This window comes from Penicillium verhagenii, assembly GCF_028828195.1.
Source record: "Penicillium verhagenii strain IBT 33310 chromosome Unknown utg000003l_segment0_segment0, whole genome shotgun sequence".
Classification (NCBI taxonomy): Eukaryota; Fungi; Ascomycota; class Eurotiomycetes; order Eurotiales; family Aspergillaceae; genus Penicillium; species Penicillium verhagenii.
Window position 1 is genome coordinate 2179068 of NW_026643167.1, and position 18915 is coordinate 2197982.

General features: G+C 48.2%; 5 protein-coding genes across 5 annotated transcripts; 1 reads left to right on the forward strand and 4 right to left on the reverse strand.

The window, feature by feature from the left end:
- Positions 1-391: 391 nt before the first annotated feature.
- N7466_002205 (mRNA splicing protein SMD2) lies at positions 392-1129 on the forward strand (the record flags this gene model as incomplete). Its single annotated transcript, XM_057161603.1, has 4 exons — positions 392-420; positions 484-516; positions 733-981; positions 1087-1129. 4 exons carry the CDS (start codon positions 392-394, stop codon positions 1127-1129), a joined length of 354 nt encoding a protein of 117 aa, XP_057024888.1.
- Positions 1130-2186: 1057 nt separating this feature from the next.
- N7466_002206 (uncharacterized protein) lies at positions 2187-4248 on the reverse strand (the record flags this gene model as incomplete). Its single annotated transcript, XM_057161604.1, has 4 exons — positions 2187-2812; positions 2892-3523; positions 3604-4114; positions 4242-4248. The coding sequence occupies 4 exons, from the start codon at positions 4246-4248 to the stop codon at positions 2187-2189; spliced, it is 1776 nt and encodes a 591-aa protein (XP_057024889.1).
- A 1294-nt stretch (positions 4249-5542) lies between these two features.
- Positions 5543-8922, reverse strand: N7466_002207 (putative NRPS-like enzyme; the record flags this gene model as incomplete). The annotated part of the gene is made up of 4 exons (XM_057161605.1): positions 5543-5935; positions 6035-8220; positions 8287-8551; positions 8623-8922. The coding sequence occupies 4 exons, from the start codon at positions 8920-8922 to the stop codon at positions 5543-5545; spliced, it is 3144 nt and encodes a 1047-aa protein (XP_057024890.1).
- Positions 8923-10056: 1134 nt separating this feature from the next.
- Positions 10057-12966, reverse strand: N7466_002208 (cullin family protein; the record flags this gene model as incomplete). The annotated part of the gene is made up of 5 exons (XM_057161606.1): positions 10057-10114; positions 10192-10552; positions 10617-11042; positions 11114-12191; positions 12250-12966. 5 exons carry the CDS (start codon positions 12964-12966, stop codon positions 10057-10059), a joined length of 2640 nt encoding a protein of 879 aa, XP_057024891.1.
- Positions 12967-13595: 629 nt separating this feature from the next.
- Positions 13596-18814, reverse strand: N7466_002209 (nuclear pore complex Nup192/Nup205 family protein; the record flags this gene model as incomplete). The annotated part of the gene is made up of 4 exons (XM_057161607.1): positions 13596-13918; positions 13976-14131; positions 14201-18550; positions 18628-18814. 4 exons carry the CDS (start codon positions 18812-18814, stop codon positions 13596-13598), a joined length of 5016 nt encoding a protein of 1671 aa, XP_057024892.1.
- Positions 18815-18915: the final 101 nt, after the last annotated feature.

Below are 18915 nucleotides of genomic sequence, written 5' to 3' on the forward strand. Positions count from 1 at the left end.
AAGCAACCCGGTGAAAAGCCGTACGCTAGGCGGTGTATGGAAAGAATGACGTAAAATTTACTCCGGCACAGACTCTATGAGAAAAAGACCCAGTACGTTTCCTGGCCTACAAGAAGGGACTATCCTAGTGTATACAGACTAGTGGAAGAAATTCCTCGATATTGATATTTGTAAAATTATGGGGACTCATCGAAAGCAATTGATCAGTTGTCTAGAAAATATTTACTCCATACATTAAATTATTAAATTAGAAAGGTCTTCATTCGGCAGAACGAGTGTACTGCTAGACCAGCTCCACATCACGTGACTATAGAACCTGCTCACCTTCCAGTATCTCAACACATGCGCGAGGGACCCTTCACGGCCCATTATACCTCACAACCCACACACCATGTCGACAGCTCCCGACCCCAAGATTCAGTATGTGACATCTCAATGACCCCTTGACTCTAGTGTAACTCAGCTGACCCAATTCTTCCCCAGGGATTTGCTCAACAAGCCTAAGAACGAGCTCACGTACGTTCCATCTCAACATCATCCCTCGAATTTCCCCGCCTTCACCGATGACTATCCTTTCATTTCTTCCACTGCTGCCTAGCTCCTGAAAGGGGGGTAAAGTGTGGCGGGGACTTTGCGATGCTCCGGTCATCTTTTATAGCCACATTCCGATGCATGCGCAATCTCAAGACATACATGAACCCAAAAGACTAACCTGGTACCGTGGCTCAACAGGGAATATGAGGTCGCTCTTATTGAGGAGCACGAGCTCACCGCTGGTCCGCTGTCACTCCTGCAGACCGCCACCCGCACGCACACTCAGGTCCTGATCTCCTGCCGTAACAACCGAAAGCTCTTGGCCCGTGTCAAGGCTTTTGACCGACACTGCAACATGGTCCTGGAGAACGTCAAGGAAATGTGGACAGAGAAGCCCAAGGGTAACAAGGGCAAGGGCGTGAACAAGGATCGTTTCATTAGCAAGATGTACGTGTGGTTGAACGTGGTGAAGGCATCATACCTCCTATGCCTTTTCTTTTTCTTCTGGCCCCCTCCTCATTGAATCATTTTCTAATAACTCGGTGCTATTAGGTTCCTTCGTGGTGACTCTGTCATTCTCGTTCTGCTCAGCTGAGCAATTAACCACCTCTTTCCCATCTTGCGCAACTTCACCACGCCCAGGGTGGTCCACCTCCCCCTGCATCTGATCTACCCTGGTATCTCGGAATCCTAAATCTACGGGACGGCTTGTGATCTCCGCTTATGGCGCAGATCGATCCTGTGATTAACGGTTCATCTTGTAATCGATCTCGATACCCTTTTTCCTGTTAACCTACACCTGTTTCCTGTCCCTTGCTTCTGGTCGCATTGCCAGGTTAGAGCTGGGATTATTTGACCTTGCTTGCGAGGTGACATTCGAATGAAACGGGCACTTTCATCAAAAAAAATGTTGCTGGCGTTCTGTTTATAGGCTTGTTATGTCCGAGGGAAGCGTCGGACGGCGTAACCCCTTAGAGCGGAGATTCGTTCGCAATGCATTTTCTTCTCTGAATTCGGTTCAACCTGTGATTGGTCCTCGTAGAATCAGTTCTTATCTTCAGCTACTATTACTCTTGTCTTGCCTGCCGATTCTAGGCCTGTGGGGTAAGTCATCATCCAACGTTTGGTGGGGTATATGAACACTTCAGAGTCGAGACGCAAGGGCAAAGGGTGCCGCCACAGAGTGGGCTAGTTACTTAGTGGATACATCTAGTAGCATTGAGCTTGGTTCTATTGGCCTAAAACCGGCAAACTGTAGATATGAGATGCTCAGATCTCTGTTCGCATGCACCTCTGCACACACCGTATTTTCAACGCATAAGAAGGGGGGCATTTGACTTGAGGGAACAAATGCTTACCCAGGTGAGATATACCCGTGGACCCAAATGACCCAGATCGTGAATGCTATAACCAGTTGACCGTTCAAACAAGTTGAACATTTTTACTCCAGTGCTAGATACTAGTACCTAGTAGGTAGTTTGAATACGCCAAGACCTGAAACTTTTGAAAAGAACAATCCAAGTTTCAACATTGAATCATCATCATGAAATTACATTAAAAGCAGATCCACTACAAAGACCCAGAACTGTTCCAAGGTCTGGTATCACGCTATTTATACGGAAGACGGGAACAAGAAACAACACCCCAACAGCCTAAACCGCCTCGGCAATTCCAGCCAAGAACTCAGCAAGACCAAAAGCGCCAGGGTCAGGCACCTTTCCAAGCCACTCCGACTCACCACCAACATAAACAGACCGACCCAGACTAGCCTTCATACTCTTTGTAGACTCGGTGCCCTCGTTAGCAGCCTTGGACGCAGCATTGATATCATGCGTCTCAAAGAGCGTGTCGCAGAATGGCACAAGCGCATCCATAAGAGTACGGTCACCCACCTTGGCAGGTGTGTACCGGCCCAACGCGGTGACAGAGTGCTTAAGTGCCTTGGCCCACACTTCTGTGTTGGCCTGCAATGTGGAGCCCTTGTCTTGGTCGCGTAGGCCGTGGGCGAGGGCATTCAGGAAGATCGCATAAATAGCGCCGGAGGTGCCGTCCATGACGTTCTCAACCACTGTCACGATGCGGTTGACCGTGTTGACGACGTCGTCGGTAATGCCAGGTGAACTGGCGAGGAGCTGTTGGATGGCTTCGGCGCCACGCTGGAGGCCGACGCCGCAGTCGCCGTCACCGACGATGGTGTCGTAGTTGGTGACTTCGGGCTCGGCGGCGATGACGCGCTTCAGGCCTGCACCGAGGATTTTCTTTACGACGGCGGGGTCAACTGGGTAGATGTCAGTATGTAAATATATTTTAGGATTGGAGGAAAAGGGATGTAGGGTTGGATTCGAGATGGGACTCACGCTTCAGGTTGCTGGGGTTATCCTCGGCCAGATTGGTGTTCTTAAGCTGCACAGGAGTGTCGATGCGGTTTTCCCAGGTCGAGCGGGAGATGGGGGCAGCCCAGCCAACGGCCTCTGCGGGGGCATCGAGCAGCTCCAGGAGCGACTTGCCGGATCCAAGGCCAGTATCGGCGAGCTTCAGGAGCGAGATGCTGAAGCCCAATCCATCCAAGCTGCTAAGGAATGTACCCTGGATCACACGGACAGGATTCACCTTGTAGCTCTGGTTAAGCTGACGATGAACCTCATCGGTGATACCGGCCAATTCAATGGGGCTCACACCACCCAAGTTGTTGATCAGAAGCACGAAGTCATCCTTAGGGGTGTAAGTGACGTAGGCCCGGTCAGCGTCGTTGGGATCAAGCAGCGAGCGCAGCATGGTTGAGACCAGCTCGACCAAGTTTGCCTTGGCACGGTGGGATCCAGGTTCATTGTGAATACCCATACCGACCTCGGCGTCACCGGGTGCAATGGTGTCCAGGCCCTCGGGGACTCGGCGACCAGGAATATGAACATGTTCCAAAGAGGTACCAATAGAGACCAAGTTGTTGTTGACGTGCTGAGCAAGACCATAGACTTCATCGAGAGAACCACTAGTAAAAAAAAGTTAGCTAAAAGAAAGAAGAAAAAGAAAGAAGAGAACTATACTAAGTTCTCCGAGTATCACACTCACCCAGCTTCAGCCAAAGCACCAACAAGCTTCAAGATCAAAGCCGCACCGCCAATACCACGGCGGCCAACCTTTCCACTCTTCTTCCGGCCGACACCAACATCGTCGGCCATAGCGAAGAACTCAGTGCGAATGCCCGCAGCACGGGACTTTTCCGTGGCCATACCAAAGTTCAGCACATCACCGGTATAATTGTTGGGGATAATCAAGACTCCACTATCCGTGGGGACACGATCCATGGCCGCCCTACGGATCTGCTCGGCGGATGGCGAAGCAAAGACGGTACCGGCGACTGCAGCGTCACATAGACCGTGGCCGACGAAGCCCGCAAACGCGGGCTCATGGCCGGATCCACCACCAGTCACGATGGAGACCTTCTTCGGCTTACGAGGTGCATCTGGGCGACGGAAGACAATTTTATTCTCGAGATCCAATGCAAGGGATGGGTTGGTGACGGTGATGGAGTTCAACGCGGTCAAGACCAGATGGGTCGGATCGGAAAAGAAGTGCTTGGCTATAATGAATGTTAGTCTTTCTTCTGCTACCTAGATTGCTGTGGATAGGGGAATGGGTAATGGGGAAGTGGGGATCGAAATTGTCCTCAACGTCAGAGTGGAGCTCAAAGAAAAAGGGTAACTTACTTTGCATTTTGTAGTAAAATCAAACTGTTTTCGGGGGAAACTTTTTGGCGGAACCAGAGATGCTCGACCACTGGATTGGCAGATATATATGTATATCTCTTTTTCTTTTTCTTCCAAAGTTCCAAGTTTCACCGTGCAGGGAGAAATGTCACACCGTCTTTTATTGATCGAGTTCTTGCAGTGAAACCTGTTGCGTTATAGAGAGGCGACTTGGAGGCGGGGAAAAAGTGGGGGGTCCAACGCAAGTACGGATGGCTGCTGGTCATTGTTAGCCCATATCCTAAGAACTTGGGTGAAATGTGATCATTGCAGCTCTTGAGAGGCAATTGGGTGATAAGGAAAGAGAATTTCCAGGTTTTTTTTTTCTGTAGGTGCATTGTGGTTTTGGGAACTCACGGGGAAACGCGGGGGGGGGGAGCTTTTAGTACAAGTTTGAAGTATAAGATCAAGATCGGAGATGGTATATGCAAAGGAAAACAACAGGAAAAAAAGAACCTTTTGAAGCCAGAGCGGATTCTACCCTTTATATACAATTGTTTCTTTCCTTTTTTTACTCTTTTAATAATCATTTACTAGACCCTCTTTTTTTTTTGTACACATGAGCCTTTTGCCTCCGAGAGCTCACTGAAACCGGGCGCTTCGGCTTACCCTGTGGGGTAATCCCGGCATTCAACATGGTAACCCGTCAGGCACAACTTGTCGACCGAGAGCTGTAGCTCTACCTGTGGGGCTTTTCTACTTATGGAGTTCAACCTTTCGAATGACCAGTAGATCTTTTTTTTCATGTGGCGCACTCTCAAGTATCATTACGTTCGCCCAACTCATCCGAAGAGGTCCGCGCACTTGTACTTTCCAGACCAACTGGCCAACCCAATACTACTAGTACTATTTTGTTTATGTCATAAAAGCAAAGCAATAGTTAACTACTAGTAGTTATTGATATCAAAATCTTAGTCAATTGAGTTTAAGGCCTGCTGCCGTCTGCTAGGAGTCTAGGACCAACATTGGAAAATCAACATTTGAACTAGAAGATGATGAGATCCTTCGAATCAATTCGAACAAATAGAAATCGAGGGGAAATATCCAATAAATCCATTATTGAGATTTGAGGTCCAATTACCCAATGAAATCCACTGCTCAGCTGGTACTTCCCGCGCCAAATAGAGGTGGGGACTGGGCTCGTGACAGAGCTCGTGACGGGCACGTTCTAGAAGATCCATTTTGGTGAAGTCCAGTATATACGCCAAAGTTGGAATCTTGCTAGATAATAACCTTGTCCCTGGGAACCTTTTATAACAGTCTTAGAAATTCCACTGGTCAAGCCAGTTCGACATTTGAGCTCGCGAGACAGGCCCCAGCATAGCCATCGTCTTGCTCGCCTGTTTCGCTTGCGTAACACTAATCTCCGCCGTCAACATGTTATTATCACTCGAAAGTCCTCGGTAAAATGAAAGGAGCTTCAGCGCCGGCTTTTCATTCAATTCTTGCTCGGAAGGATCGGTGATACCTTCAAGCTCATTGACCCAGTCTTCAAGAGAAACCACTTGCACAGGATACTTATCCTGGATAGCGGGAATAAGCGAAGACCACTTGCTGCGATGTGGGTTCGTCAGATGGAAGACGGCATTCGTTTCTTCCGATAGGGCCGAACGGCGCGTTTGGAGAATGTCCAGTGTGATATTGGCCAAGGCATCCTGTTCAAGTTAGGTTTCAGTCACTTTAATAATCCAAAGGAATCAAGAATACGAGGGAAATAAGCAAAAAAAAAAAAGGAAAGGAAAGGAAAGACTCACCACAGAGACCCAATCAATCGCATATCCGCCCAATTCTGCGGGGACCTTGCCCATCGCCCTCGATGTAGCCACAAGTGTCGGAATCCACTCATGTGGGTTCCATAGCCCCAGCCGAGTATCTGGACCGGCAATCTGTCCCACACGGAAAATGCTTGTCGGAACACCTGCCTTGCGCGATGCTTCGACACAGATGCTTTCTCCAACGAATTTGGACTCGCCGTATCCTTGCTCAAGAACTTGTTCGACACTTTCCATGGCCACTTCGGGAACAACCGGGCCCATAGTGTCGGGCGTCCAGCCTCCGATAGTGCTGACTGACGATATGAAAGCCAGATGAGCGTTTTGGCGGCCGTTGATGCTGAGATTGACGAACTCGCGCATGCCAAACAGATGGGGGTGCTCGAAAGATTCGACTGGATGATTAAAGTTGACTTTCCACGCATTGTGTATGATGAGGTCCACTTCTTCGAGGAGGCAGTGGTACTTGTTGTCAGGAAGACCGAATTGCGACTCGCCGAAAGATACATGTAAGAATTCGACTCTGGGACCGGATAGGGGAGAGGTGGGAAGGCCCTTGGATTGGAAGCTTTCTAGCTGGCGAGCAGCGGCATCATCTGTGCGGTTGAAACAGTAGACTTTTGTGACGTTTTCATTCTTCAGAAGACTGTGGAGTAGATATGTGCCCAGGGAGCCGGTTGATCCTGTGAGAACCACTCTCGATTCTTTCGGAGGCCGAGGTGATTGCTTTGCAGATCGAACGGGCAGGTCACTCGTGTATTTAGATATCAGATGGGCAATTTTGTCGGATCGAGAAACATTTGTAACAGTGCCGGCGTCTCCCTTGAGAACTATCATCATCATTTGAGCAAGTCTGTCGACGGTCGAATGGGCGTAAATATTCTGGAGGTTGATGGAATCGATATCCAAGCCAGGGTTGTTAGCACGAACGGCATTTTTCAATACTTTGTTCAGTTGAATTGTGCGTAGAGAGTCCATTCCTACGCTGTATAAATCATCGCCGTTGCCGAAATTTGACTCGCCCAATAAAAGTGAGATCACGGTGCGCAAATACCCTTTCATGCTTTCAAGATCAACATCAGAAGGGAGTTGCATCTCCAACTGGTCATCTTGGGCAGCATAAAGCTCGTCAATCTCCTGCGCGTAATCTTTGTTCACAGCATGTCTTTGCGTCGTGCCTTTTGGGGTGATCTTGAAAGGTTTTTCCCGTGATGAGAGTCGAATCATGTTCTTCATGACTCGGCCATAGTTGGGGACCATCTCATTAGCCTTCTCCACTTGGGGCCAAATCGAATCAACGATTTGCTTCTCGTCATACACCTGATCGCCAGCATACTCAGGTTCGATCAACAAGGCAGACTGAAATCTGCCCTGACCGATAAGCAGTGCGCGATGCACGGATTTATCATTCTCGATCATCTTCTCCAAAGTAACGGGGTTTAGCTTCTCTCCATTGCTGAGCACAATCACATCATCCAGGCGACCGTGGTATCTCCACAATAAGTCATTGGATTCATGCTTTGTAAACAGATCCTTGGATCTATACTCTTTCAAAGTAGGAAAGGTGTGGAAGATACCGTGCATAAGGCGAGAATGTTCAGTGCGAGGAATGACAAGCTCATACGACCCATCTCCAATGGGTTGCATATCAATGTTGTATACCGGATTCCATTCAAAGTATCCCCAGTTGCCTTCGCCTTGGGGGACGAAGGAGTTGATGATGCCCATCTCACTAGAGCCAATGACTGTTCTCAATCCCGTGTATTGAAGCAACTTGTTCCCGATTTCTGGCGACAAAGGAGCGCCACCAAAGCAGACAAACTCAAGGGTACTGAGGCATTCGAGCGCTTCTTCAGATTGACTCATGTCCTCTAGAATAGAAGGTGGCAGAATTGTTGCAGTCGGTTTGGCCTCTCTTAGGATAGTGATAAGCAATTCAACTGAAAGCGGCCTATCCGGACTGGCCACGAAGGGGATATTGTGAAAGATAGACTCGAAAAACGAAATCAGACCCATCAGATGAAAATACGGAGTGCTTGAGAGGACCAAATTGGCCGGGCCCAGATGATTGAAGAAGGATGGCTCCCGACCTTCAGGGCGAGGGACGTGTGGCGCGTTGTCCCATGTACTGAGGAAGCCGTGGGTAAGGTGAACAGGTTTAGGCATTCCTAAGGAACATATGTTAGCGTTCAAAAAGACGTTGCAAAGAAATACGATATTTGTTGACTCCATACCGGTTGTTCCAGAACTGTGGATCATGAAGGCGACTTCATCTTCAATTTCTTTGAAGGTCTTTTCAAATGGATAGTGATCCAGGCCACAGATATCATCAAAGATTTCACTTACTCCGGGCACCACGACCGAATCAATTGTTACGCATTCATTGATTTCCAGTAGTCTTTGAAGCTTCTCGTGACTGAATAGCATCTTGGTAGAGTTTGTCACCCCAAGCACATTGGCGTAAGCTTCATTTGACAGTCGAGTTGAAGGAAGGAAAATCTATATCCCTAGTCAGTTTTCATCAATTGACACAAAAACGAATACATCATTGAGATATTAGCTCCCCTTACTGTATAGCCCAGTTTGTGCGATGCAAGCATAAGTACGATATACCGAACATCATTGTTCCCCAAGTACGCAATGGTTTCTCCCTGTGTTGGTTTCCCAATGTTCTTCTCCATCCACCATGACATGGCATTTACTGCTCGGGCCAGATCGCGAAATGTGATCTCTCGAAAGCCATCTTCAATTTGACCACTTCGGGGAATCAAGCCGAATCTGCGCCCAGGGTCGGATTTTGCCAGAAAATCTACTTCTGCTGCGAGTAGCTTTCGAGACGGCTTTAAAAAGGCATTGGTCACGCCAACCATGGTTGTTTCGAATATTCTAACCTTGGAGGTTCCGGCAATGAAGGGAAGATGGAAGACTGTGGTTTGCTTTGTGTAGAAGACTCAATTGACCCATCTTGCCCAAATATTGATATATGGGTGCTGGATTTTATACTTTATCCCCAGAGTGAGCGATTTTTCAAAATGTTGGATCTCCATTTCGTACCTCCGATTGATAGGGAATTCATCCGGAGTGCACAAATATCGCACAACAGACACAAGTGCCAATATGGTGTGTTGAGTGGGCTTGCCTAATATCCAAGATTAGTTGCAAGGTGGGGGGGGGAGGGGAATCAATCGGACTTGAAACACACAATCCGGCCTTTTCAACTTGATGAAGAAGGGGGAACATGAACAACCTTGGGAAGATGTGCATAAATCAAATTCGGACTGCATGATGGTCGGTAATGTTGATAAATAGTATCTGTCAACATTATATTGATTGGCTACTAAAGTGTGAACCTGATCTTTGCAAATGCCGCGTTTCCCGATTGTGGATTCACTAAGATAAGAGGAGATTCCAGTTCCTTCTGACGCGATAGCCACATCATTTGATCTTCAAAGTGGTTAGAATGTTGCCAAGTCACCTCGGACAAGAAGCTTTTTAAGGTCGAAAGAATAATGTTCAAGTGCTGGAAGGGTATGGCGGGAAGGCCCGGGAGTGGCTGAGTACAAGACTCCTGCTAAGTATTAAAGTGGACATCAATTGATTGTGGCGGTCTAGTCCAGATGTCCCAGGCTGCTTAAGGGTGGCTCACCCATCCAGCTGTGCAACATTTCAGACATTTGAATGCGAACGATGATTTCTGATGTCAGCAAGGGCATTGTCTAGAGCCAAAGTTCTCTTTCGAATGGAAATAAACAAAATGCACATGTGGGTCACCGTACGACGGGAATACTACTTGAGTATAGCCTTGAAAACTACATATTATTTCATGCTATAACGAAAAGACAATATGTTTAGTAGGGAATGCATGTTAACATAATGCAAAAAAGTAGCAGGAATTGAAAATCTCAAGGCGGCCTTCTCACAGTGCTGACAGAGTGCATCCCCGAAAAGTATTCAAAGTTCTTCCTGTGCGCAGAGTTCATATGATCCCATTCCTAACATTTGAACTACGCCACGTAATTGTATGAATTGTCAACTCTTTCCATGTAGTCTCTCTCAATCAATCTAGGAGAACATGGTCAGCGAACGTGTGTTTGAAACATTTTGAAAATAAAAGATAACAAGGAGACGCAGGAACATACTTGTTGATATTGATCTTGATATCTGGAGGCTGGAGCTGACCTCTGCTAAGAGTAGCTTCGATAACCTCCGCAATTAATTCGGCGTGTGTGATGGTCTTTCGGCTCTTCATGATACGAACGATTGCCGCCTGGGTTTCGAAATGCCGGTCTGCTGCCACTCGCTCGTGGGTGGTCGTGTTTTCCTCCTTCGTTTCCTTCAGTTGGACTTGATTGATCTTGATCCGCATCTTGGCGTCAGTGAACCCGGCATTGTAGCTGAATTCGTCTGTTGTTTCCACTTCTTTGCCTTTGGGCTTCTTGATCAGTACGCGGTATTTGGCGCATGCCAGAGATTGCAGGGTTCGCTTCAATTCCGGATCCGCTGTGGTACATGATTAGTCTCATTGTGTTCTGGCACTTGTGGAATTTCAATTTGACTAGCTTACTCAGTCCCGTTATCTCTCGAATCTCTTCGTAGCGCAAAGGCTTGGCCTCGGCTTCATTAAATAGAAGCAGCACAATTGCCTGGAAGGAACTGACTACTAGCTCCTTATCTCCCTTCGGGAACCGAGCTCGTAGCTGACAATGCGCCAATTGGTGCTTCCAAGTGAGCTTGCGGCCAGTATGCTTATTATGGTAGAACTTTTCAAAGCTGTGGAGCGCTTTCAGAATGCTTGGTGGGACCTGGACAGGAACGTCCGGGTATGTTGGCCACGACGCCGCAGAGAGCACGCTGACGTTCAAATCCATAGGCACACGCTTTTCGCGAGTGAGCTGTTTTTGCATGGAATTATAAGCGGTCATCTCATCGCGTGCGACGTCCATGTCTTTAAACATTGATTCAAGGTTATGGGTGAAGGCCGATCCGCATTCTAAGAAAAAAGGGGGGAAGGTCCCAAGTTAGAAAAGCACAACGGAAAAATCTTCAAATATGAATGCATACCTTTCTTCAATAGAATCAGCATTTCTTTCTCAGCCTCATCACTTGCACTTCGGTTCATCAACAGACGACGGGCAAGATCGTTCTTATAGAATGCTTCAAAGACTGCCTTTCCATGCACAAATCGGAACAAGTCCAGGACTTGATCAAGCTGTCGTCGCATTTCAGAAAATGAGTCGTCCAACGGCGCATCCACTTGACTAGGTGGTAGCGACTTCAATCCACCCTTTAATAGCCGATCGACGTATTTGGCAATCATTTCACCAGTCTTCGGGTTATCAGTACCACCCGCAGATTCTAACTTCTTACTCATATTCATGAATCGACCGAAGGAGTCCCGTAGGGTGTTACTTAGGTCTATGTTCCCGTTGAACGAATCAGACCAGGTTTCATCGAGCTGCTGTTTGAACCGAAGTAACCGGATCACCATGACTGCTTCTTGATTTTCATCAAACACAATATTGGAGCCTTCCTCCAAGATGAAGCTTCCAAATGCCGGTTTGAGTTTGGTACCGAGATCTTGCCGATTGAGCAGACCGTACAGTTGTTTTAGAGCAACCTTGTTCCCTGATCGCATCAATCCAACCACCTCGCTTTCTTTGAGAAGGACGTCCACATGCTCGACAACCAGGGACTGATCCAGAAGTTGGGACAGTTTCTGCTTCGTACTCCGATTGAGAGAGAAGGATCCACATCGTTCTACTTCACGCTCGATTAAATTGTGGCTGTTCTCAACATATGAGGCAAGGGGCTTTTCCGACTCTTCTGCGGCCCATGCATTCACATATCTTTTGGTGTTGGCGATAAATAGTGGCTCGAAGTCGCTGCTGTAAACGTCAAGGTTGTGGAAAAGCTCCATAGCAGACTTAAGAAGACTCTTGTCTGGCATGATACTAGTCTCCGCTCCTCGATCAACAGATATGAGGTCATAGGCGCCTTGCAAAATCTTAGGCTTGAGACTTTTGTCGGCGAAGACATACGACCGGAATTGGATGAGCCCCATTTCATGGAGCACTGGAAATTCCTTTGAGTGCAAAAGGAAGGACTGGTCAAGGTAGTAGAACACCCAACGGACCGTAATCTGTGCTCTAACGTCAACTCACGAACCGCCCATTTCGCACGATGGACCAGCAACTTACTAGTTTTGAATGCCAAGAGGACCATGCTTCGATCACTGCCCGCAATATATCGACGTCTGTCCCACCTCCTGCCCTTGTCACCAGGTTATCACGCAGTTTGCCCGCAACGTAGTCCTTGCACCGGCCCTGGACCTTTTTCGCCAATAGGGTTGCGCGATCCTGTCGACAAATGTTCTCGGCGCCCTTGTAAAGTTCCTCCAATGAAATATTTGGCTTTCTGTCTTCGAAGACATCCGACAAAGCCCCATCAAGTTGTGCCCATATCTTGTCAAAGTATGATTCGTGGTTCACTCGAGGTCCAGTACGAAGGTTCTTGACGACAAGCTTTTTGGGGCCGACAGTTGGGCTAAAGTTGTTCTGGCGATTATTCATCGCATTCAACGAGGATGATTTCTCTGATGAACTGTGAGATACAGGCACAGCTCTGACAAAAGCTGCGCCGTTCTTGGGTGGAGACCCAGCGAAGTTATACATCTTATTGGGCGAGACTGTGTGGACTGGGGACGAGCGTGAGGGGGAAACGGAGAAGCGAGAACGTTTGGAGGTTGGGGAGGATTTCGTTGGCAAAGAGTCGTGAGAGCGTTTGGCTTTTGAAAGAAGCTCAGAGAGAGTTCTTTGCGATGGTGGCTGCGATGGCTCTCCTTGATCAGAAAGCTTCCTCTTGCCGATCGATTTGCGCTTACCGCTCCTCTGGTCGGGGTCGCCGCTCGACTGCATCTACCCGGTTCGGTCCGACTATGGAGAGAAGCACTTATCAAGGGAGGGTTTGTGATGATGGATCGACCATTGCCGGGCCTAGGCGGAGAGGCGCGGATTCGGGTACTGGCTTGAGGGGAATTAACGTCTGCTTGTGAACTTGGCTCCGCACGGCGATAAGATACGGAGCTTAAGCACGTTTCTGTTGCCTGGATGCCTGAAATTGTTCCAACGTTGAATAGCTTCAACATTTGTTTCTCACTTGCAGAACTGATTCAAGTGACGCTGAATTAGGATTGGTGTAAACATTTGAGAATTAGCTCCGAGTCTATTTCCAGTGTTGGTTTACCAAATAGATCATAGATTAATGAAAATGAAACCTGGTCAAACTACATATTCCAAGGCTTACGTGTTGATTCCAAGGACCACAAGAGATATTCAATGTTCGTAAAAATGGAATGTTGTTAAATGGGACTTAAAAACGCTCAATCACTGAAAAACAGCCTACACTCCAGGGCCCCGCCTACCTATGTTATGTTACATATTCATGCCCGATGCTTCGAAGGTTTGATTTCTCCCCGGGATATCACAGGTGTGTGGTACTCAGGTAGCTCCTGGACATGGATGCTCACGACCCTCTGATACCATGTTCATGAGAACAAGCCAGGTCGAACAGTCTGCTGGGCCTCTGATTCTTCAAACTCGAGGTAGTCAGAGGCCGTAACAAGTGCCATAAAGGACTTGACAAGTTCACACAGGGCTTCCTGGTGGCCAGCTGGGGTATCACCCCCAATCTTGGCAAACCGTTTGAACACTCCGACCATGCATGGCCGGTTCTCGGCGATGAAAGCCCGACTTTGTGCCTTGATCTGCTCATTATGGACACCCCGAGAGAAGACCGCAGATACGATGACACGGATCACAGATAGAAGGAGATCGTAGAACTTTCGCAGAGAGTCGGGATTGTCGATATCTGATTAGGTTAGTGGATGTAAAAGGTAATATCAAAGTAAGACAAGGGCAAACTGACCGATACCAATGTCTGGATCAGCTGTGAACAACTGTGACTCTCGTACGGACTCGAAGAGACCGGATTTAAGGACAACAATCGCACCATTCTTGGTCTGAGAAAGAAGCTGGAGCAAAGCTAGCAGGGATTCGTAAAATTCCAATAGACCGGGGGTATCTAGACGCAGCACGGATGAGTATTATAGACCAAAAGATACCATGCAAACTGATATAAAAAACAACTTACCGGTCGCTGAGCTATTGCGTAGTTCATAGGGTAAAGACCTAATGGCATCTAGGAAAAGGCTGAGATAATTGGACTGTGACATCAAATCTGCGAGAACACAATCGGTGCGACTGTCCAGAACCGCCAAACAGTTCAGAAGAAGTAGAGCGGCAGCTCGACAAGCCTCTTGACCAGTATACGCATCATCACAGATGATCTCGACAAGTCCAGGCCCAGCTGTCTTAATAACTTGTTGGCTATGCCGCTGCAGGCCGTCGTGAACCGACTCAGATGATGTGATACGGGTGATGTAGTGAGAGCAGATTCCGTAGAGAACTTCCCTCAGCGACACATTCCCTGCGGCTAATGTGATACCTCGCATAGAGACTTGGAAGAGTTGGTGTAGCTTCTCGTCGATGAAATCCCCGCTCTGTGATCCAGGGGTCGCGGAAAGATCAGATGCGAGTTTTCCGATGAGTGTTTCTGCCAGCCGAGCTAGCTCGATCGCCTCTGGCGAGTCACCCTCAATAGAAATCTCCAGCTTAGGAAGAATGAGCTGAATGGCGTGGAGGATGAAAGTTGGTCTGTTCGAGTCGTCCAGCACAGAGCAGCTGACTATGGTGGTGACAAGCTCCGCCCAGGAACGGAGAGCGAGATATCGGTTTTGCTGGATTTGGCGAGATTGATTTGTCGCGTGGATAATCATCTTCAATGCATCAGCCTCCTTGTGAAATAACTCTTCGTCTTGAGATCGGAGGATTCCATTGGCAAAGATCCTTGCCTTCTCAATTTGTACCAGTTCATCGAGCTCCGCGATATTATAGAGAACGAATGAATCCCCGTTCGTCTTAGCGCAAACGGACAAAGGAATTTTATCAAGCAGCTGCAAATCTGGCAGCTCAAATTCACGAGCGATTTCAAGATCAGCGAAGTCAAAGAGATCAAATACAGAGTGAGTTCTAATGGATTCGCCATTCTCCAGAACAGAGTCGCCAAGTAGGGTTGAAAGGACGTCTGCTTGAAGACTAGGTGATCCGACCTTGGCCACCGCACGAATTTCAGTCGCAGCATAAGCAAACAGATGGCTTCGGTAAAGCAGATATTCACCCAAAGCAGATGCAGCATCGGTCAGCCAGAACTCATCCGACACCGGCGAACAGCCATGCCAGGGAGTGTTAGGACCGACAAGGGTTTGTTCAGAGAACATGTGCGGTAAGAACCCGTCGATCCGCAACTCAGCAAGAGTGAAGTATGTTGCGAGTTTCGAAGACCAGAGGTGCCTTAGAACCTCAAAGGCAACGCGTTTGAGATGAACGGTCCATGATACAATGGAACCATCCAGTTCATCGGGGTAGTCTCGTAAGAAACCAATGATGGCATGTAAAAGAGACGATCGCATTGCAAACAGGCCTTCAGATGGCACATCGAGCATATTTCCAACAGAGCTGAAGCCTAGTAGAAGATGTGCTACTGTGGGACGGTCTGTGATCACTCCAAGACAGCTGTTCAATAAAGCCAGTAAGCTTTCTCGAATAATATAACCAGCTGCCTCGGCCCCACACTCCAGTTCTCTCTCATCCGGTGCCATTTGCGCCACAAGCGAACGGGATATGCTGTCAATGTCAACTTCACTAGCGAGGACCTCCACGATTTTGTTTGATGATTGCCATCGAGAAATCTCCGGAGACGACATTTTGTTGAGCTTGCGAGAGCTTGAAAGCTTTTCCAACAATGTCATGGATGTGACAGTAAGTTGCTGATGTCCCGTACCGCAATACAGACACAATGCAGACACAAGACCCAGGTTATTCAACACACTATCTTCAAAAGAAGAAAGAGACGAGTTTGCAACGTTGACCCTATTTGCTGCAGAGTTCGACTTGACCATTGGCTTGACAATGTTGAAATAAGTGGATTGTAGATCCAGGATCAAATTCATCACCTCGATGGTACGAAGAAGAGTCGACACGACAACGGAATTTGACGATTCCTGGGCGATCTCTGTGACATCCCTGTTGCTGTTGGAGAACAAAGCTTTGAGAACGTCTTCATTGAAAAGCCACTCCATGACGCGAGCAAAAGGGTGAAGTCGAACGTATGTAGCAAGGGCCATAGTGGTTGCTGCAGAATCAGAAGCGTGTGATGGCTGGCTGAGGACTGTAACGAGATCCTCATTGAAGCTCTGTAGACATGCTAAAATAAAGTCCATGCAGTTATAAGTTAAAAGCCTGGACTGATAATCGTTGAGCTCTTGGATCTTCCGAGAGACAGCATGTCCCAGAATGAAGTCAATATAAGGCTCAACGCCTGGCATGCGATAAGCCGAGCCCAATAACTCAGGGAAAGAAAGCGATAGAGGATTATCACTCAAGTCGAAGGCCGGGGTGATCAACGAATTGATAAGACCGACGAGTGCGTTCGTTTGGTCAAAGCTTTCGCCGATCATCTGTAAAGCCTGCTGTTGGCGCCATACGCCCTTGGAAACACTAGGAACTTTGCCAATACATAAGGAGGCCAGGAGCTCGCTTGACAAATGCTCATCGACCCGAAGCCACATATCACTTCCAGAAGCAAAAGTCTTGTCAGCCATCAACGCCGAGAGCGTGGTAAAGGTTGTCGCTCTGAGATGTGACGGGATGGGCCCACTGCATAGCTTTAAAAGGGTGTCAATGACAGTAAAATTCGGATTCTGCAACATCCACTCCCGAATAGTCGCACTTTGCTTGCACAAATGTCCGATGAGACGAAGGTAGCAAGTCAACATGACAGGGCTCTCGGGCTCACTCATGTCCACGGGCTCAGACTTTCTAGCCCGTACCATATTCCCTTGCTGGGTGGTAACACTTTGTGGCTTCTCCGTCACCCGGTTGGCATAGAGACGCAATTCGGCAAACATTTGCATCCAGTTCATGGTTGTTGACCGTTTCAATTTAGAGCCCATAAACTTGTCCTCCTCTGACAGGAACCGATGCGCGGCAGCAGCATTTTCCTCGCCCTCAGAGATAGAGCAGAGCATCTCGCAGAAGGCACTGACTCGAGGAACAGTCTGACGCTTAGAGGCCCATTGGAGAAAGCCATAAAGATTGCCATCGGGATCGGCCCAGAATTCCTGTGCAGCATCCTGCCGATGTTCAAAAGAGAATGAAATTATCATTAAGAGGGATTCGAGGTGAGTTCGTGCTTCAACTAAGCCACGGTGGAGACTCGATGTCAGGCCATCCCTCAAAGCAGTGATTTGATCTAACCTCTGAGTGTCTTCCTCTGACTTGAGCAACCGAACAGCATCCGGCATGTTGGCAATGCACGACTCCACATAAACCTCAAAGTTTTCCATCAAAAGCTCCTTCATGTAGTCGTTGCAAGAGTCGACCTCGGGTAAAGTAATGACGCTTTCTCGGAGTAGCAGCGCTACTAGCTCAGTTCGTGCTGGATCAGCCCACTCTTCACTGTTGATGGTAGAGCAGATGGCCAGCATGAAATCAAGGGCGCCATCGTCAAGGGCAGTCATAAACATCTTCGTGCGTTCCCTCGCTTCCTTTTCCAAGTCAGCACCTGCAATGGGCGAGGATGGTCCATCATCAAAGTACCACCCGCTGAAAACTGACAGCCAGAGTGCAATGATAGCAGCATGGAAGGTGGGTAGCTTCCAGGTTTGACCGTCTTTAGCAGCGGTGACAAGTGTATGCAGACTTCGAGCCTCATCCTGTGATCCAGATCCCTCTGGGGATCCATGCTGAACGAAAGATGCGATTGCAACGGGGATGTAATGAATCAATAGGCCATCGAAGCGCTCCAATTTCTTCAACAGTGTAATGAGGATGCGGAAGTCCTCTGCGCTTGTGTACGTGCCCTTAAATAGGTAGAACAGAATGGCGCCCAGGGATTCATGTTGTTGGTGCAGACTACGGCGCTGGTATTCTATGGCTTCCATGACATCGCGATCTTCTCCTTGGCCGATGACCGAGACTCTCTGGGTTTGTTCCGCAAGAAGTAGTATCCATGTCTGGATGTCGCTCATGCTCTGCATACACTTCCTTAAGTAAACAGAGGCGTTCTGCATGGTGTTGTTCTTCACCTCCAAGATCTCGGAGAGAATGTCATGCAAAAGAGTTGAAGTTTGCTCTCGTTCCACCTCATTTGCTTCGCGGAAAATGAGGCGCAAACATTCGAGGAGGAAAGACCGCCGCTCATGGAATCGCATAATGGCAGTGATCAAAGGCGACCGATCCAAGATCAAAGAATCCTCCTGTGCAGTGTAGAATAGCTCCGCCGCATGTAATTCGTCGAGATTTAAGGCATCGGCCAAGTGTAGCGCGCCCTGCTGGAATTCATGATTGATTTCGTGAGGTATACCGGCAACCGTGATCTTCCCTGAATTATAGAAGCTTGGGTCAGTATGTTCCACATATGGGATAGGAGCAGGATTTGAAAACTCAGGTACGACCCACCTGAGAGTACTTGTTGACGACTTGTATTGTTTTTGGTGGGCTTTTCTAGGAGTTTTCGGAAGTCTTCAATGTGGGCATGCAATTCATAAACCAGGCGGTCAATGTTGCCCAGCGAAGAGTCCGAGATGGCGGAGAGATCCTGGTACAAGCCTCGAAGGCCGGCCAGGTTGTTGGTGAGCTCTGCCATGACAGCGCGGGGTGTAGGTACCTAGGATAGGAAACGGGAGCTTCACAGCTCTGTTTGTTCCAGAAAGGCGGAACGCGATTAAAAATCCCGGGCGGTGATCG